Raw genomic sequence first — 20,423 nt, forward strand, 5'->3', positions numbered from 1 at the left:
AGAGCTCCAATGGAGAAACTGACCTCACAAACTGCTGACAGATGATTAAGATCAAGAACCAATTACACAGGACAGAATAAACTGACAGGGATGATTATAATTTTTATGACTTTTTGATTAAGATATTGCTGAGTTTTGATGTTTTGCTTTTTTTCAGAGGTAAGAAAATCTTTTTCTCTATTCTCTTAAAGAACTATGACTTACAGCAATTTATAAACAAATTTGAAGCATTTGTCTTTTCCTCCCTATCTGAGCCCTCCAAAACAAAAATCCCTGATGAGGAAGTATTCTTATTCTTATGGCAATATGCTTGTTTGCATAAGTCCATTAAGAATCTGGTCTTCTTTTAACAGGACACAATTGGAAACACTGGTTATATTACCAAGGCTTTGACTGGAACATCACATTTAAAAAAACATATGGGCTTAAATATAACAAGACAGCTTTTGAGGAATGAAGGTTGACATTCTGGAATAAAGCCACTTGGAAATATTGGCCTGGTACTGTGCTTATGGGTTCTGTAACCTGGTAAGGTTGACAAAGAATGTTGCTCCCTCTGGCAGGTACAAGGAACCCCAATATTTTGGGGAACCTCACGAAGAGAAGGATTCACCCAAATCTGTAGACTGCAGACAGAATCTGATAACAGGTCCTTTGCTTAGCTTTCCTTGAGAGGCCTTTAAAGTTCAACCTGAGATTCCTTATAAGGTTCCAGCAAAGCAGATTTAAAAAAGCCTATATGATCAATTACTATTCTTGCTGTACTTATGTAAACAATTATGCCAAATTTATTAAAACTAGACTTATTTTGTAAACCAGTTAGTCTTAATTTGGCTATGTCTAGTGAAATTGAGGGTGATTTTTTTTTTTTATTGATGTTATGATGGATTACAAGCTTGTGAAATTTCAGTTGTACATTTTTGTTAGTCATGTTGTGGGTACACCACTTCCCCCTCCGTGCCCTCCCCCCACCCCCCCTTTTCCCTGGTAACCACCGATCAGATCTCCTTCTCAATATACTAATTTCCACCTATGAGTGGAGTCATATAGAGTTCGTCTTTCTCTGACTGGCTTATTTCGCTTAACATAATGCCCTCGAGGTCCATCCACATTGTTGTGAATGGGCCAATTTCGTCTTTTTTTATGGCTGAGTAGTATTCCATTGTGTATATATACCACATCTTCTTTATCCAATCATCAGTTTCTGGCCATGTAGGCTGGTTCCACGTCTTGGCTATTGTAAATAATGCTGCGATGAACATAGGGGTGCAACGGACTCTTGAGATATCTGATATCAGGTTCTTAGGATAGATACCCAGTAATGGGATGGCTGGGTCATAGGGTATTTCTATTTTTAACTTTTTGAGAAATCTCCATACTGTTTTCCATAGTGGCTGTACCAGTTTGCATTCCCACCAACAGTGTATGAGGGTTCCTCTTTCTCCACAACCTCTCCAACATTTGTCGTTCTTGGTTTTGGATGTTTTTGCCAATCTAACGGGGGTAAGGTGATATCTTAGTGTAGTTTTGATTTGCATTTCCCTGATGATTAGCGATGATGAACATCTTTTCATGTGTCTATTGGCTATATTCATATCTTCTTTTGAGAAATGTCTGTTCATGTCCACTGCCCATTTTTTGATCGGGTTGTTTGTTTTTTTGTTGTTAAGCAGTGTGAGTTCTTTGTATATTATGGAGATTAACCCTTTGTCGGATAAGTGGCTTGTAAATATTTTTTCCCAATTAGTGAGCTGTTTTTTTGTTTCAATTCTGTTTTCCCTTGCCTTAAAGAAGCTCTTTAGTCTGATGAAGTCCCATTTGTTTATTCTTTCTATTGTTTCCCTCAACTGAGGAGTTACAGTGTCCGAAAAGATTCTTTTGAAACTGATGTCAAAGAGTGTACTGCCTATATTCTCTTCCAAAAGACTTATTGTCTCAGGCCTAATCTTTAGGTCTTTGATCCATTTTGAGTTTATTTTGGTGTGTGGTGAAAAAGAATGGTCGATTTTCAGTCTTTTGCATGTGGCTGTCCAGTTTTCCCAGCACCATTTGTTGAAGAGACTTTCTTTTCTCCATTGTAGGCCCTCAGCTCCTTTGTCGAAGATTAGGTGTCCATAGTTGTGTGGTTTTATCTCTGGGCTTTCAATTCTGTTCCATTGATCTGTGGACCTGTTTTTGTACCAGTACCATGCTGTTTTGATCACTGTAGCTTTGTAGTATGTTTTGAAATCGGGGATTGTGATTCCGCCGGCTTTGTTTTTCTTGCTCAGGATTGCTTTAGCAATTCGTGGTCTTTTGTTCCCCCATATGAATTTTAGGATTGTTTGTTCAATTTCTGTGAAGAATGTTCTTGGGATTCTGATTGGGATAGCATTGAATCTGTATATTGCTTTAGGTAGTATGGACATTTTAACTATGTTTATTCTTCCAATCCATGTGCAAGGAATGTTTTTCCATCTCTTTATGTCATCGCCTATTTCTTTCAAGAAAGTCTTGTAGTTTTCATTGTATAGATCCTTCACTTCCTTGGTTAAGTTTATCCCAAGGTATTTTATTCTTTTCGTTGCGATTGTGAATGGGATAGAGTTCTTGAGTTCTTTTTCTGTTAGTTTATTGTTAGTGTATAGAAATGCTACTGATTTATGCACGTTAATTTTATACCCTGCTACTTTGCTGTAGTTGTTGATTATTTCTAATAGTTTTTCTGTGGATTCTTTGGGGTTTTCTATGTATAAGATCATGTCGTCTGCAAACAACGCGAGTTTTACTTCTTCGTTACCTATTTGGATTCCTTTTATTTTTTTTTCCTGCCGAATTGCTCTGGCCAGCACCTCCAGTACTATGTTGAATAGGAGTGGTGAAAGTGGGCACCCTTGTCTTGTTCCTGTCCTCAGAGGGATGGCTTTCAGCTTTTGTCCATTGAGTATGATGTTGGCTGTGGGTCTATCATATATGGCCTTTATTATGTTGAGGTACTTTCCTTCTATACCCATTTTACTGAGGGTTTTTATCATAAATGGGTGTTGGATCTTGTCGAATGCTTTCTCTGCGTCTATTGAGATGATCATGTGGTTTTTGTTTTTCATTTTGTTGATGTAGTGTATCACGTTGATTGACTTGCGGATGTTGAACCATCCCTGTGTCCCTGGTATAAATCCCACTTGATCCTGGTGTATAATCTTTTTGATGTATTGCTGTAATCGGTTTGCCAAAATTTTGTTGAGGATTTTTGCATCTATGTTCATCAGTGATATCGACCTGTAGTTCTCCTTCTTTGTGTTGTCCTTGTCAGGTTTGGGGATCAGAGTGATGTTGGCTTCATAGAATGTGTTAGGGAGTTCTCCATCTTTCTCAATTTTCTGGAACAGTTTGAGGAGAATAGGTATTAAGTCTTCTTTGAATGTTTGGTAGAATTCTCCAGAGAAGCCGTCTGGTCCTGGACTCTTGTTTTTGGGGAGGTTTTTGATTACCGTTTCTATTTCCTTACTTGTGATTGGTCTATTCAGATTCTCCATTTCTTCCTGATTCAGTTTGGGGAGATTGTAGGAGTCTAGGAATTTGTCCATTTCTTCCAAGTTGTTCAATTTGTTGGCATATAGTTTTTCATAGTATTCTCTTATGATCTCTTGTATTTCATTGGTATCTGTTGTGATTTCTCCTCTGTCATTCCTGATTTTATTAATTTGCGCTTTCTCTCTTCTTTTCTTGGTGAGTCTGGCTAGGGGTTTGTCAATTTTGTTAATTCTTTCGAAGAACCAACTCTTTGTTTCATTGATCCTTTCTATTGTCTTTTTTGTTTCAATATCGTTTATTTCTGCTCTTATTTTTATTATTTCCCTCCTTCTACTGACTCTGGGCTTTGTTTGTTCTTCTTTTTCTAGTTCCGTTAGGTGTCGTTTGAGGTTGCTTACGTGAGCTTTTTCTTGTTTAGTGAGGTGAGCCTGTATTGCGATGAATTTCCCTCTTAGGACCGCTTTTGCTGCATCCCAAATGATTTGGTATGTCGTGTTCTCATTTTCATTTGTCTCCAGATAATATTTGATTTCTTCTTTAATTTCTTCAATGATCCATTGTTTGTTGAGAAGCGTGTTGTTTAGTCTCCACATTTTTGCACCTTTCTCTGCTTTTTTCTTGTAGTTGATTTCTAGTTTAATAGCGTTATGATCAGAAAAGATGCTTGATATTATTTCAACTCTCTTGTATTTATTGATGTTTGCTTTGGTTCCCAAAATATGGTCAATCCTTGAGAATGTTCCATGTGCACTTGAGAAGAATGTGTAACCTGCTGTTTTTGGATGAAGTGTTCTATATATATGTATTAAGTCCATCTCGTCTAATTTTTCATTTAATTCTATTATTTCCTTGTTGATTTTCTGTCTGGATGTTCTGTCCATTGGTGTTAATGGTGTGTTGAGGTCCCCTACTATTATTGTATTGTTGTTGATGTCTTCTTTTAGTTCTATTAAGAGTTGCTTTACAAATTTTGGTGCTCCTGTGTTGGGTGCGTATATATTTATAAGTGTTATGTCTTCTTGGTGGAGAGTCCCTTTTATCATTATATACTGTCCCTCTTTATCTTTCTTTATCTGTTTTGCTTTGAAATCTACCTTGTCTGATATTAGTATAGCGACACCTGCTTTCTTTTGTTCGTTATTAGCTTGGAGTATTGTTCTCCATCCCTTCACTCTGAGTCTGTGTTTGTCTTTGGGGCTGAGGTGTGTTTCCTGGAGGCAGCATATTGTTGGATCTTGTTCTTTGATCCATCCTGCCACTCTGTGTCTTTTGATTGGGGAGTTCAATCCATTTACATTTAGAGTGATTATTGAGACGTGGGGGCCTACCACTCCCATTTTGTGTCTTGTTTTCCGGTTTTCTTCAGTTTCCTTTGTTTCTCGTCCCATGGTTTAATCTGTTCTGATGTAGAGCTGCTACTCTCTGTTGTTGTCCTTCTACTTATCTCCTCTGCTCTTGGTTTTGTAGCCCCTTTCCTTTTTTGGATTTTTCAGGAATGAGGGTTTTCCTGAGGATTTCCTGAAGAGGAGGTTTTGTGGCAATGAACTCCCTTAATTTTTGTTTATCTGGGAAGGTTTTTATTTCTCCATCGTATTTGAAGGATATTTTCGCTGGGTAGAGAATTCTCGGCTGTAGATTTTTGTCCTTCAAATTTTTGAATATATCATTCCACTCTCTTCTAGCCTGTAAAGTTTCTGCTGAGAAATCTGCTGATAGCCTGATGGGGGTTCCTTTGTAGGTTAGTTTCTTTTGCCTGGCTGTCCTTAATATTTTCTCCTTGTCGTTGACTTTTGCTAGCTTCACTACTATATGCCGTGGAGTTGGTCTTCTTGCGTTGATAAAGTTTGGAGATCTATTGGCTTCTGTCACCTGAAGATCCATCTCCCTCACCAGATTTGGGAACTTCTCAGCCATTATTTCTTTGAATAGGTTTTCTGCCCCTTTCTCCTTCTCTTCTCCCTCTGGTATACCTATAATCCTTACGTTGCATCTCCTAATTGTGTCTGATAATTCTCGGAGAGTTTCTTCATTTCTTTTAAGTCTTGCTTCTCTCTCCTCCTCTGCCTGCAACAATTCTATATCGCCATCTTCCAAATTGCTAATTCTTTCCTCCATATTATCTGCCATACTGTTCAGAGCATCTAGATTTTTCTTAATCTCCTCTATTGTGTTCTTCATTTCCAATATTTCTGTTTGGTTCTTCTTTATCGTATCAAACTCTTTTGTGACATAGCTCCTGAACTCATTGAGTTGTCGGTCAGAATTCTCTCTTAACTCATTGAGAATCTTAATGATGGCTGTTTTGAAGTCATCGTCATTTAGGTTATATATCTCATTTTCTTTGGGATTGTTTTCTGTGTATTTGTTGCTTTCTTTCTGTTCTGGAGATTTAATGTATTTTTTCATATTGCTTGATGTTGTTGATTTGTGCCTCCGCATGGAGATAGAGTTTAGTTGCTCCTTTCACTTGTTTCAGCTGCTGCGGTGGGAGGAGCAGCTGTTTATATTTCACCAACCAGGAACCCTGTCCGTAGTTGCTACCTGGGCCTGGGCCCCTCTTCGTAGCCACAGTGGCCCTTTGGATTCCCTCCTCTGCCGTGGGGGCCGTCACAGGGGGGCTTCAGGCTGCAGGTGCCTACTGTTGCAGCCCACCTACATGTGCTCTCTCCTTGGGGTCTGCAACGGTGTTATGGGCTTTTCCAGCGGCCAGGGGTGGGATCACTTATATTTGTCGCTCCGTTGCTGTCGGCACCCACCAAATCTCACTTGTCCTCTATGGGTCGCAGGAGAGCTATTGGCATCTTCTACAGTCTGTGGTTGGTACACCTAGCTATGCTGCTTTTGCCCTGGGGTCTTCCAGCCTTGTGGCTGGCGGCTGGGTGCCTTCTACTGGTGCTGTGCAGAGGCTTTCCCTAAGGCTGCTGTGAGCCTGTAGGGTTTCCCCCTAGGCTACTAAGCTGGGTCTCTGGAACTCTCTCCAGCCCCAGTCCTCTCTGAGATCTCCGGCAATCCCTAGCCTCACGGGGTGGGCAACGGCAGCTGGGGGTCGCCCCGCCCTCTGGGATTCTCTCCGGGCCTCTCCCGGAGCCGTGAATGCTCAGCGTGGCCCCTCTGCTAACGGCAGACAGAGAGTTTTGTCTGCTGCCCGGGCGGAGCTCCGGTGCTTCCCCTCCGGGTCGCAGAACCAGCCTTTGAAAGTTCCCCCCGCCCCGGTCCTCTCCGAGATCTCCAGCAATCCCTAGCCCCACGGGGCGGGCAACGGCAGCTGGGGGTCGCCCCGCCCTCTGGGATTCTCTCCGGGCCTCTCCCGGAGCCGTGAATGCTCAGCGTGGCCCCTCTGCTAACGGCAGACAGAGAGTTTTGTCTGCTGCCTGGCGGAGCTCCGGCGCTTCCCCTCCGGGTCGCAAAACCGGCCTTTGAAAGTTCCCCCCGCCCCGGTCCTCTCCGAGATCTCCAGCAATCCCTAGCCCCACGGGGCGGGCAATGGCAGCTGGGGGTCGCCCCGCCCTCAGGGCTTCTCTCCGGGCCTCTGCCGGGAGCCCTGAATGCTGGGCGTGGCCCCTCTGCTAATGGCAGACAGAGAGTTTTGTCTGCTGCCTGGCAGAGGTCCGGCGCTTCCCCTCCGGGTCGCCGGACCGGCCTTTGAAAGTTCCCCCCGCCCCGGTCCTCTCCGAGATCTCTGGCAATCCCTAGCCCCACGGGGCGGGCAACGGCAGCTGGGGGTCGCCCCGCCCTCTGGGATTCTCTCCGGGCCTCTGCCGGAGCCGTGAATACTCAGCGTGGCCCCTCTGCTAACGGCAGACAGAGAGTTTTGTCTGCTGCCCGGGCGGAGCTCCGGCGCTTCCCCTCCGGGTCGCAGAACCGGCCTTTGAAAATTCCCCCAGCCCCGGTCCTCTCCGAGATCTCCGGCAATCCCTAGTCCCACAGGGCGGGCAACGGCAGCTGGGAGATCTCCGTGTCCTCCGTGTCTCTCTCTGGGACCCTCCGGGCGCCCCGAGCACCAGGCTGGGTCTCCCCGCCAATGGCGGGGAGAGACTCTCCCCGCGGGCTCAGGTGTGCAACTCCAAAGTTTCCCTCTGCGTTTAGGAGTAATTGCAGGGGGTTTAGGTAGGGTTCTGGCCACCTGTTTCCACCGTCACTCCTCTGTTGTGTTCTCGCTCCTGCCCTAGATGTGTGTGGATCCTCTGGGGGCATCTGTTGGAAGAAAGCCGCTTGCGGGTACTAGGCTGCCCGTCGGGGTCGGAGAGTTTTCACCTATTTCCACATCCTCCCGGAGGAAAGTCCATCTGCCTTCCGATGTATAGTCGCGTGGGTGTCTCAGACGTCCTGAGATGCTGTCTGGATATCCTTTGTCAAGCGATAAGTGTCCAAACAATTGTAGACTCGAAGGGCGAGAGACAAAGAGGACTACTCACGGCGCCATCTTGGCTCTTCTCCTCAAATTGAGGGTGATTTTAGGGAGGAAGATTATGTTTCAATACAAACTATAATACATGTTTATAAATATTGGATTTTAGCTTTTTCAACTGTCTTTGAAAGTTTGTTTTACTTCTGTTAACTGAACTGGATGTTGAATTCTTCTAGTCTCCTAAAATACCTGGCTAAAAACCTTCAAACTAACATTTTCAGGGTTTTTTCCCATTATTTTCATTTGGAGTCATTGAAAACTAAATCTGCCCTTTTTCTTAAAGCCTTACAAACTGAAACTGGAGTACCTAATATAAACTTAAGAGAGTTTCATGTCTACTGCTGTGTAAGCCACTCAAAAAGCTACCTGAGTGCCCAATGACACCATCAGACACATTTCAAACTGCAAAAGATGCTTCTACCCTGACTTCTAGGAATCTTGATTGGCTACCCCCAGGCTCAGAAACTGGTTTTTAAGTTGCTCCAACCATTAACCTTGTTTTTCTCTTTTTGTTTCTCTAGAAAAACTTCTTATTAAATACCTGGTTACTTACTTACATGATAGAGGCCTAACTTCAGGAGCCAAACAGCATCACTGACTTATTATAAGACTGGTTCAATGAGATGAAACAACCTATGCCCCATTTCAGCAGGAAGTAGCTAGAACAGTTGCTGCCCCAAATCCCTCAAGATTGAGGGATGGACATAAAATAGGGGGAGTTGATACCAACCCTAATATCAGTTTCCCCACATTAAACCCAGCATATATGGGGTTAAAACCAAAACACCCATTCCCTGCTTACTCTCTGGCTTCCTAGCTCCAGAATCCACTATCCTCCATGGAGACAGACACCATCAAGGAGAAGAACCTGGATCATCTCCCCACAAAGAGATACAGCCTGGTGGGAAAGCTCCGACCAGCAAGGTCATATGCTCCCCCTCCGCTACCTAAAACCACAAATAAAAACCCTTCCTTTTAGCTTTTTGGGGAGTTTGGGATTTCAGCGTTAGCTGCCCTCTCTCCTTGCTCAGCACTGTGCAAAAATAAAATTCCTACTTTCTTCCACCACTCTCGGTGTCAAAGATTGGCTTGCTGCGCAACGGGTGAGCAAACTCACTTCAGGTTCAGTAACAACACCACTCTCCAATTAGTCACAGTGCTGAAGTTGGTGTTAGTCATTATTTTATTTTTTTATATTCCTTCCCCACACATTCCTAGGCGGCATCCCCAAACAACATGGTTTGAACAGTGAGAACCAACAACAAGCCAGCTGAGTGAGGAAAGGATAATGTGTCTATCAGGTGAGGCCCCAGGAGACACTGATCCTAACAGAGGCTCAGGCTCAGTCTCGAGTGGAGCTTTCCTGGGATCTACAGGAGCCCCTCTTGAAGACAACAGAAAAGGCCCCAGGGTAAGAGAAGGGTCCCCTAGACTTGGGCATGTGTCCCTACTGGATGTGGGAAGGTCCTGGGTCTCTAGCAGGAATATTGACAGGGATTAGCTGCCCCACACTTTCTGCTACTTAGTTGGCCTGGCCTCCAGGAGTTATCTGAGATGACTTCACTGGGAGGAGGAGAAAGAGTTTATTCTTGGCTGATGGGGACTCTCTGACATGGCTCAGGACAAGACAAGCCTAGCACAGACAGGAAAGTACAAATGAGAATCCAGGCCACTCAGACCCGAACAGTACAGGATGCTATCATTGCTCTTGGCACCTAGGTGACGTCCATTTCCTCTTAGATGAATCTGTCCATCTATTGCCTATAAGGAGAAGGCATCAGTGGAGATGACCCTTAGAAAGTGGTGGGTAGAGGTTGCAATGTTCGTGAGGCACACGGGGGTTCTCCTCATGATGCCCACAGAGTGAACTCCACCTGGCCTCCCCTCTTCCACAGCAGTGCGTTTTACCCTCTGTGCACGGAGCGGTAGTGGCCAGTGGTCTGCCAGGCTCAGTACTAGGAGGGGAGAGGATCTGGAGATCTACCTGCTTCTGGAACAGCTGCCACTTATTTTAATTTTTTATTTATGTCAACTCATCTCTTCCACATTCACAACTGATTGAGAGTTAAAAATGGTATTTCAGGTTGGAAATTTGCAGACTTGGGACTTTGCTTGTCAGGTCTAAGTCAGTTAAAACTTGTCAGTGTTCATCCTGGCTTCCAAATTTGCGTTGTCTATATCCCTGTTCCTTAGTTTCCTACAGAAAACTGTGGCATATCATTATAACTTTCAATACAGGTTTACCACGGTCTAGGAAGAACAGACACAGTTGGCATTCATTCAGTTTCACCCACAATGGCCAGAGGGAGAATCCTCTTGTGACTGGAGTTTGTTGTGTGGATTGGGGAGGGGGAGAGAGGGGAAGAAATGATGCGATAGATTCTTCAGGCAACAAACTTCTTAGTTGCCATTTTATTAATAAATCAATGGTCAATGAAGCCAATGAGAAGTCTGCAAAAGTGTCCAGACAAATACTTTATAAGGAGCCTTGAAGGGGTTTCCTTTATGTTTCTTAAGCTTTGGGTTTACAGAGATCTTGGAGATGTGGTTTTTTTCTGTCACTGTGTCCTCTTGTTTGGGAACTCCAGTTATACGTATATATTAGGTCACTTGAAGTGTTCCCACACTCGCTGATAATGTTCCGTGTTATCAAATTCATTTTTCTGTCTGTGTTTGCCTTCGACAGTTCTATTGCTATGACTTGGAGGTCACCAGTCTGTTCCCAATGTCCAATCTGCTGTTAATCCCACCTTGTGCTATTTTCATTTGAAGTGCTTCCATTCTGAGCTTCATTGTATCTTGTACCTCTTGCCTGAGAATTTCTATCTTTCCATTCCTTCTAGAAGCTTTGTTGTTATTTCTTGTATCATCTTTTAAGTTGGTTTAAAATCTTTACGAGATGACGACAACATGTCTCTCAGATTGGAGTTAGCCTCTGTTAATTACCGTTTCCATTGTAGTTGACCTCTCCTTGGTTCTTTGTATCTTAAGCGATTTTGCATCCTACCTGGATAAGTCCAATATTCTTTATTTTTTTTTAAAGAAACTAAAGTTTGCTGTGATGAAACTATGGGTCTTATTTAAATCATATTTTGATATTTTTGTTTTAGCTGATTGTCTACCCTGTTGAGTCCAGGTTTCTGGTTCTATCATTCTTTTTGAAAACTGTGGTTTCTATGCCAGTAAAATGTATAAGATTTGTGACCTCCTATTGGGATCTGTCCTAAGTGTGAGCTACACAGCGGCTCATCTGGTATCTGGGTGGCTGTCTATCCTTAAAATCTTTTCCTAATTTCTTTCTTATTATATCAGAGTCCACGTAAGTGCAGCTTAGAGGAGAGCCTAGGGACCATAAACAACATCCAGATTACTTTCCAAGCTCCTTCCTCTCCACGGTCTACCTCCCAGGCCTCGAATTTTTGGATTTTGTTCAAAACAAATTGTCACTTTAGATACTCTGCACTGTTAGGCACTCCCTGTGACAGGGCTGGTGTCCTTGCCAAGAAGCAGAATGACAAAGAGCAACAAAAGCAATGGTTTGATTGTCACCTTGTTGGCAAAACAGCTACTAAGGAGAAAGAGCTGTCTCCACGGCCTCCACTGTCACTGCTGCCACCACAGGAGAATTTCCTGGAGATTGAGGCATAGGGAACAGAGAGAGAAGAAACAAAAGAAGAGGAAACTGTGAGTCTCTTTAATTTGCTGTGAGCATTAGGGGCTCTCTTTCGCATCTTTAGGCCAGGACAAGGGAACTTCTCCTGCAACTCTTTCTGCCTCACACTGGTGCCCCTGCCGGTCTTCTGCTGCCTTGAGTCCAGGTCATGCGATGGCGAAGGAAAAATGGGAAACTTACCCAGTGTCACTGAGACTGCAAATACCAGTGTCTTCCCACTGTCTGCCTCATATGATTAACTTTTTTAGGTATTCAAATAACCCCCCACGAATTCTGTCGAGGTTTTATAGCTGCATTTGGTGGGGGTAAAGGGCAGTGTATGCTTCCTTCACCTTAAATGGAACTCGTGCCGGATAAAACTGTTTTTATTTTGAAAAAATTACAGCAGTTTGAACCATTGGCAATAGAAAAAAGAAAGAAGAACAAGAGTTTTAAAATCTCTTTAATGAAAGGAACAGGAAGAAATATTTTCACAATGGTTTTTCCATGTTCCAGGATTTGGAAGGTCATTTTTGTCTTGGTCTGTGGACATGGTGAGGTGGAGGAAAACAAGCAGAAAACACATTTTATGTGTTTTCCAATAAATAAAAGATAAAGTGGGATACAATTTTTGGATAATATAAAGTCCAAAATAAATATCACTGCTGTGTGCATAGAGGTGCCCCATTGTCAAACCTGCACTCTCCTCTCTCATTAATCTCATTTTAGGCCACATACAAAGGCGAGTGGCCTATTTTGTTTTCATTTCTTATGTTGAGAATCAGAAGCTAAGAAAGGAGAAGTCACCTAATCAACAATGGAAATGGCAGAATGGGGAGAAACAGATTCGGGGTGAGCACTGTGCCTCCTGCTCAGTGCTCCTTGTCCCTCACTGGGTCCCTCACACCTGTGCACCTGATGCTCTCAGTGGCCTGGAAGTGACAGAACACCTTGTGAGATCCAATGCTTCAGCTGCTTCAGCGCAAAGAAGTGAGGGTGGGGAAGTGACAAGACTGCAGCTGGGGAGACCCCCCACCACCGACCAACTACCAAATAGCAGGTGTTTCCCTGGGGGTGGGCAGCGACACTTTCCTAATAGTATGGAGTCCCTGAAGAGTGGGCAGGCATCAGAAGGCACGGAAAGGAGTGCCCCAGGCCTGAAATGGTCACTGAGAGACAGTCATATCCCAGCAGAGACTCTAATGGACCAGGAGCTGATTAAAATGATTCCTCTCCTGTGTAAATCAGGTGTAAAAAATTCAAGTTCCTGATCTTCAGAAAGTACATGTCAAAATGTTTGAATCTCTTCAGATCAGCTGTGCAGGGATGCAGAAGTATCTCGAATCAAGGACCAAGTGAGAGGGGGTGAGGAGAGGCAGGTGCAGCAGGCAGACTTGCATGGAGGCCCCTCCCTCCTCTGAGGCAGGGGGAGGGAATAAGAGAGGTCTCAGGGAGCCAGGCCCAGGGTTGGGGTCTCAGAAGGCAGTGCTCTTGGGGTGTCTCCACCATGGCCTGGGCTCTGCTCCTCCTCACACTCCTCCTCACTCAGGGCACAGATGAGGCCTCCAGGGAAGGGACCACGGGGACATCTGGACTGATCCTTTGTCTCCTCCTCCTTATGCTTAGCTGGGCCCCAGCATGGAACTCACCAGAGTGTGTTTTTCCTCTTCGCAGGATCCGGGGCCCAGTCTGCCCTGACTCAGCCTCCCTCAGTGTTCATGGCTTTGAGAGTCGGTCACCATCTCCTGTGCTGGAAGCAGCAGTGACATTGAACATCATATCTCAGTCTTCTGTTACCAACAGCACCTGGGCACAGACCCAAGACTCCTGATTTATAGCGTCAGTACTCAGTCCTCAGGGATCTCTGATCCCTTCTCTGGCTCCAAGACTGGAACACAGCCTCCTTCGCCAGCTCTGGGCCGCAGGCTGAGGACGAGATTGATTATTACTGTTGCTGGTATGCAGCCAGCTAGATTTACCACAGTGACCCAAGCTCATAGTGACGTGAGACCAAAGGCTCATCTGGGCTAACTCGAGTCCCTAGTCCCTAACTCAGCCACCCTTCTATTTTTCCTTTGTTCTTGTTTTATTTTTAAATAATTAGAAACTTAAAAAATATGAAAAAGTTATATAATAAACTCCTGCATATCCTTTTCATAGACTCACAAACTCTTAATCTTTTGCCACATTTGCTTTTCATTATAATTTTCTCTCTCTCCCTTTCTCTCTCTCTCTCTATAATAAACACGCACACACACACAGATATATACTCACACACATACAGAAACACTCACAGAAATGATTCATTTTCTGAACCGTTTGAGACTGGTTTGCATCCATTAAGCCCAGAGGCCTTAATACTTTCTGGAGGTGTAATTCACTTTCCATTAGTCATTATTTTATGTTGTACATTTCAGTGGTTTTTAATATTTTTACAAGTGTGTGCAACCTTTAACACTCTAACTCCAGAATATTTTAGATCACCCTTATAAGAAACACCTCACCCATTAGCAATCACTCCCCACTTTCCACTTGCTCACTCTCTGTCAACCATTCTTTATGTCTGTGGATGTGCCTCTTCTGGCCACGTCACATATATGGAATCATAGAAGATGTGGCCCTTTGTGTCTGGCGTCTTCCGCTTGTCATCATGTTTTCAAGGATCATCCCCATTGGAAGATGTAACTGTACTTCATTTGTTTCTATCAGCCAATAATATTCTATTGTATGCATGTACCGCCTTGTATTGTATTGATGGATGGTTGTTCATCCATCCATCAGTCAGCTGTTGACATTCATTCATTTTTTCTGTCTCTTCTTCTGTCACAACTCAAGGCAGAGTGATCCTTTTGGGATCTAGGGCATGAAAATCCTACATTGACATCATTCCTCATGAAAATGTAAAAATATCATATTCACTCTCAGGGAAATCATTACATTCTTCTCTCATTCTTCGAGCCTCCCAAGGATTCCTCATTGAGGTGCATCCGTGCTTCTTTTACCCCTGCTGTCTAGACGTGCTGGGCAGGGCAGGGAGGAATCCTGGATGTGGGCCTCGGCTCAATCAGAACAGTCTGATACGGTGCCTTGTTCAGCCATTGGCTCTGTGTTTTTCTTTTCTGGATTCTTGGTTGAAGGGTTCTGGCTGACTGTATTTCTACCCGCATTCAGAAACCTCACAAAGTGAGTTCTTTCACTTTTTTTTGGTTTCTCCTGGAAGCTTTCTTCACTTATGCATTTGTTCTGACTCGTGTATGTTGAAAACACTCCCCAGAGATGCACGATTTAACCCCCTGGTGTGGATGTCCTGACCATCTGCAAGGCTGCTGCTCGGGGGACTCTTAGAAGAAAGGAGAAAATGATGGTCCACACCAGTGCGGTGATGTGTCAGACTTGCCATGGAGCTGCTGGGGAAAGGGATCAAGAGGCACAGAAAGCTTATAGCTGAGTGGCTCTACCAGGTAAGGATGGACCCCTCCTCAGGGGAGACTGTCCTCAGTAGAGGCTGGAGGATACAGTGTTTATTGGAGTAATAAAGAATGCACTGGCAGAGAAGTACCAGCATCACTGAGGGGCTCAGTGTGTGTCTCTCCTCCAGGCAGGGCCAGGTGGGAGAGGTGGGTAAGAAGAGGCTCTTTGATAGAAATAGGGATGGCAGGACCCCAAAGTGATAGAGGACATTGCAGAGGCTTAACCACAGGAGCCAGGTGAGTGGCAAAAGAGAAGTGGCACCCAGGCCAGTTGACCCTTAGGGTGCTGGAGACAGTCAACAGAGTACAGTGGTCCTCAGGGCAAGAAAGATGAAGCCCCAAAAAGGTACCTAATCAGTCTGTGTGGTGAGAGGAAAGTAAGGAAGGAGGGTCTGCAGGCTGAGAGCCGAGTCCCTCTACCGTTTCTAAGGAGCCTAACCTGCAATATCCGGTCATCTCAGAGCAGAGTGTTTACCTCATGTGACAGTTTCCTGTGGCTGCTGTGTAACACATTCCCACAAATTGGGTGGCGACAGATCACAGAAATGATTCTCTCACAGGCTGCAGCCCAGGATTTCCTTGGCTTGACATCAAGGTGTCCGGGGTGTCTGGGCTCCCACCAGTGTCTCTAGGGGAGAACGTGTTCCTGCCTCTTCCAGCTTCTGGGGGCTGCCGGCATCCTTGGCTTGTGGCCACATCACTGATCTCTGTCTCACGGTCACATGGCGTTCTCCTCTGAGTGTGTGAGCTCTCCCTCTTTGTCTTACGAGGACACTTGTGAGCGCATTTAGAGTCCACCAAGCTATTCCAGGGCAATCTTCTTTTCTCAAGATCTTTAATTTCATCACAACCACATAGAAACTTTTTCCAAATATGGTAACCTTTACAGGACCTGTAAATGATTAGACCCCATATCTTTAAGGCCATTATTCAGCCCACTCCATCCCATTCCGAGTCTTTGTGGAAAAACTAGAAATCCCACATTTATCCACAGGGGAAAGTCTTCACTCCAGGTATGCAGGGTGCTCTCAGTTCTGACTTTCATAAGAGGGACATTGGAAATGATAAAGGAGGAGCCAGAGCCTAATGTGTCCAGTCAGGAATCCACTCTGAAGGGAGGTACCTGGACATGGGCCATCAGGCCAAGCTTCCTTCCACACCTGTCCACCTTCTCCTTCCTTGCTAAGACAACATATCTGAGGGTTTGTGGAACCTCCTCATTCTCTCAGTATCTCCCCTCCTGAAGCTTCATGTCAGACAAATTGAGATTCTAGAATGTTTTCTCTTTGTCCCGTTTCTCTCCTGCATCTTTAATACCAGTGCTGAATTCAATTTATACCCCATGTTTTCATGGTGCAGAACTGAGACTTGCCTCTCAAACAGTGATCCATTGACGAGGGTCCCAGGTGAAGCTGAGCATCCGGAGGGGGGAGCATTTTGTCAGCAGGTTTGACAGATGACGCATTCCATTCCGGAAGAGTTGCTGGAACTGAGCCATGGAAGAGAGGCTGGATGATAGAGAATCGTGGGGTTTGGGAGAGGAGCAAGTTCAGATCTGGGAAGGAGATGGGGGAAGGGTGCATGGGGAGCAGAGCAGAGATTCCTGGATCTCTCCTCTCCTGTCAGGGTCTCCCATCTGAGCCACCAGGGGGCAGTGCAGGTCTACGTTTGGGGACTGCAATGGCCCCCAAGACACTGCTGAGGATTTTCCTGGCTGTAGGAGGTTCCAGGAGCTTCTTTCTCCCCAGTTACTCCAAGGGAGACACACTCACAATCCCTTGTCCCCACTCAGTCCCTTCTCTACACAGGAGAGTTAACCCCTCTGGGCATCAACTCTGACTGAATCTCAGGCCACTGCAGAGGCTGGGGGCAGATGCTGTGAACATCCACCCTAAGGAGAGGTGGGGAGGGAAAGCTAGGCCCCCTCCCTGCTTTGTCCTTGGGAAAGGAAATAATGGATATCTTCTCAGTGAGGCTGGACTCTCCACTCCCTCGGGCTTCAGAGCAGGGAGGAATAAGTCCTCAGCCTTCTCTGCAGCCAGAAACCTATTTTCCAGGAAGGGCTTACATGGGAAAGATCAGATCCTGTGCCCCTTCCCTCCTCTAAGCCTTGGGTGACTGCAGAGAGAGCAGGAGAGTGCAAGCAGAGCCCCAAGTGTGACATTTGCTGGGGGACATATGAGGAAACTGCACCAAAACCTGTTTCTATTTGGAGTCCTCTCCTCAGACCTGGCTGGGAACATTCCTCTAACTTGCCTGAATATGGCCTGCAGGCTCTTTGGGCAAATGTAGCAGCTCAACTTGCCCACCTGAGTCCTGTCCTTTATTTATTCAAAAAGCAGACTTTATTGGGGGTGGTTGAGGTACATTACTGTGTCCTCAGAAATATCCAGATGTTATGAAGTATGAAGACAAGCAAATTTCAGACAGAGATCGGCCTGTGCAAAGGCACTGAGGTAGTGGGAAATTGGCCAAGTATAGGACCAGAAAAAAATCCTTTGGGGTGAGGAATCATCCACTGGGGCCTAAGAAGAGGGACGTGGGATGAGTTGTGGGCAACAGACAGTTCACGTGATGACTGAAATGCCAAGTGAATAGGTTGGGTATTTTTCTAAATGAAAAGAGAATTCACTTGAGGATTTTCCATAGTTTTTACACGAGTTTTACAGACAGTCCTTCTTACAATCTTTCCCTCAAACCCTTTCCCTTGGATACAAATGCACTAGATCAAGCAAATCTCTGTGGGTGGAAGAGAATTTGCCTCAGGAATGTGCACAGCACTGAGGTGAGGTTGTCTCAGTGCACACAAAGAGCACAATTGGAAGAAAAGTCCCCTGTTTCCAGTGACACCAAAGCATGCCCCTGAGGACAGGTTCCCGGAAAGGGGGCCTCATGCCAAATCTGACCCCAGTGCTCTCCTCCCACATCCTCAAACTCTGGAATCCAGCCCCTGCTTTCTATTAAGTTCTGCTCAGTCCTGCAGTGCTCTTGTTCCTCAGGCAGTGTTTTATCTTTCCACACATCGAGAAGCCAATCCATGTTCATCTGGTCTCATTCTTCTCATCCTCCCGACCCACTGGGGTTGGCTTATTTCACCTCTAGTGTTTCCTCAGCCCTGAGCCCAGAGCTGCCTCACAAGCAATTACCCCATGTGAGGCTGTGGTGGGACATCCTGTATAGTCCTGAGGTGACTGAGGAGCCAGCTAATTTACCAAGTGACACATTCTATTCCGGACTCAGTTATTGTACAATGGAAACTGAGCATCGAAGGAAATAGAAGGGATCAGGGGACCTGGTACTGAGCTGGATGGGGAGGGAGGGAGTTGAGGAGGGGAGCAGAAGAGAGATTTTCCCCTCCCACTCAGCAGCCTTCCCTGGTGCTTGCACTGCACCATCTGAGGCCACCAGGGGGCAGCGAGGGCCTGGTTTTGGGAAGGTCCTTGTTTAGGCTTGCTGTGTTCTGGATGAAGTTCCAAGAGCTGCCCTTCTCTGATCCCCTCTTATGTCCTAAAGTGGTTATGCCCCAATAAATGTTCCTCTCAAAGTGCTGATAAATCCCCAGGGATCAGCCTCGAGCCTCAGTCTCAAACCATTGCAGACACAGAGGATCCCTCCTAACTGAGGGGGAAGGATTGAGGGGATACAGGGTCCCCAGCTCTGCCTTTGATATGAGGGTAATGAAGCAATTGGATCTATCAGCCAGTCTGGGACCCTGCCCTGTCCTCACCTTTTCCCCACCCAGCATGGGGAGGAGTCCAGGGATTTCTCACCCAGGAACAACCATGACTTCACAACAGGAAAGGTAGGGACATCTCTGGCCTGAATCCATTTCTGCATAGTATTACGTACTCAGTGTGTACTGACTCAGAACATTTTAGGAAGTTTTAATTCACGAGTAAGGAGTAAGTTCTGCTGTCCAATGATGCAAAGGTATCTAGAATCAAGAGACAGGTCAGAGGGGGTGAAGAGAGGGAGGTGCAGGAAGCAGATTTGCATGGAGGCCCCTCCCTCCTCTGAGGCCAGGGGAGGGATAAGAGAGGTCTGGGGTAGCCAGGCCCCGAGTTGGGGTCTCAGAAGGCAGTGCTGTTGGGGAATCTCCACCATGGCCTGGGCTCTGCTCCTCGTCACCCTCTTCACTCAGGGCACAGGTGAGACCTGCAGGGAAGGGACCATGGGGGCATTTGGGCTGATCCTTTGTCTCCTTCTCCTCAGGCTCAGCTGGGCCCTGCACTGAACTCACCAGAGTGTTTTTTCTCTTCCCAGGGTCCTGGGCGCAGTCTGCCCTGACTCAGCCTGCGTCAGTGTCCGGGACTCTGGGACAGTCGGTCACCATCTCCTGTGCTGGAAGCAGCAGCAACATTGGAAGTTATAACTATGTTTCCTGGTACCAACAGCACCCGGGCACAGCCCCCAAACTCCTCATTTATAGAGTCAGTTCTCGGGCCTCAGGGATCCCTGATCGCTTCTCTGGCTCCAAGTCTGGGAACACGGCCTCTCTGACCATCTCGGGGCTCCAGGCTGAGGACGAGGCCGATTATTACTGTAGCTCATATATCAATGCTGATCCTTATCACAGTGGTCCAAGTTCATGGGGAAGTGAGACGAAAACCTCTTTTGTGCTCACAGCCTCCTTCCTTCCTCTGAAGATGCTTCCTCAGGCCTGTGCAGACAGGGCTTCATGCAGCCTTGACATGAGAATTCTCTTCTCTCAGCTGTTCTACTTTCTCATCATGAAGCTGTACAGGATATGCAGATGTCAGTGTCTGGGGACAATGACACCTTCCTCTTTGCCTGTGTTTGGTGGTTCTAAAAGGTGAGTAATTGTAGGAACAGTCACATGGACACCCGTGTCTTTGGGTGGATCTCCCACAGTCCTCAGGGAAATCCTCACTTTACGTCTTGTTCTCCCACTCCTGTGCAGCCCAGCCTGGATTCAGTTCTCCCTAAATGACGTTGTCGTACTCCACTCCGTGTGCTCCAGGCTGTGTTTAGGATGGACCCCTTGCTGCATTGTTCTTTCGCATGCCCATTCCTGAAGCAAGAGCAAGTGAAGAAAACATATGAAGATATTTTTTCACAAATGAGAACAAAGGGAAGTATGGATTAAATAAAGATCTTTTCTTTTTAGTGTCCCTCATCTTTGACCTACAACCAAGGGAGTTTTGAGGTGAGAACATGAGTGACAGACTCTGCGCTCTCTCAGAATTGCACCTGCCCTCAGATCCCTGATTCCTTCCCCTGGAAGCGCCCTCCATGTGGACTGTCTCCTCATTAGGATGAGCTCCTACCTAAATGGCTTCTTTGTTCCACACGAGACATCTGGTGAGCATGGCCCCCATTCTCTAGGAATCCCCAAAAGTCACTTATTTCCATAATGATC

The 20,423-nt window shown here is 45.7% G+C and overlaps 1 gene segment (V, D, J or C); it reads left to right on the forward strand.

Moving 5' to 3' along the window:
• The first annotated feature begins 19,042 nt into the window (after positions 1-19,042).
• Positions 19,043-20,137, forward strand: LOC139045998 (immunoglobulin lambda variable 2-14-like). The segment is given in 3 exon segments: positions 19,043-19,191; positions 19,307-19,856; positions 19,965-20,137. Coding segments are annotated over 3 exon segments (711 nt in total).
• Positions 20,138-20,423: the final 286 nt, after the last annotated feature.

This window comes from Equus asinus, chromosome 8 (assembly GCF_041296235.1).
Source record: "Equus asinus isolate D_3611 breed Donkey chromosome 8, EquAss-T2T_v2, whole genome shotgun sequence".
Lineage (NCBI taxonomy): Eukaryota > Metazoa > Chordata > Mammalia > Perissodactyla > Equidae > Equus > Equus asinus.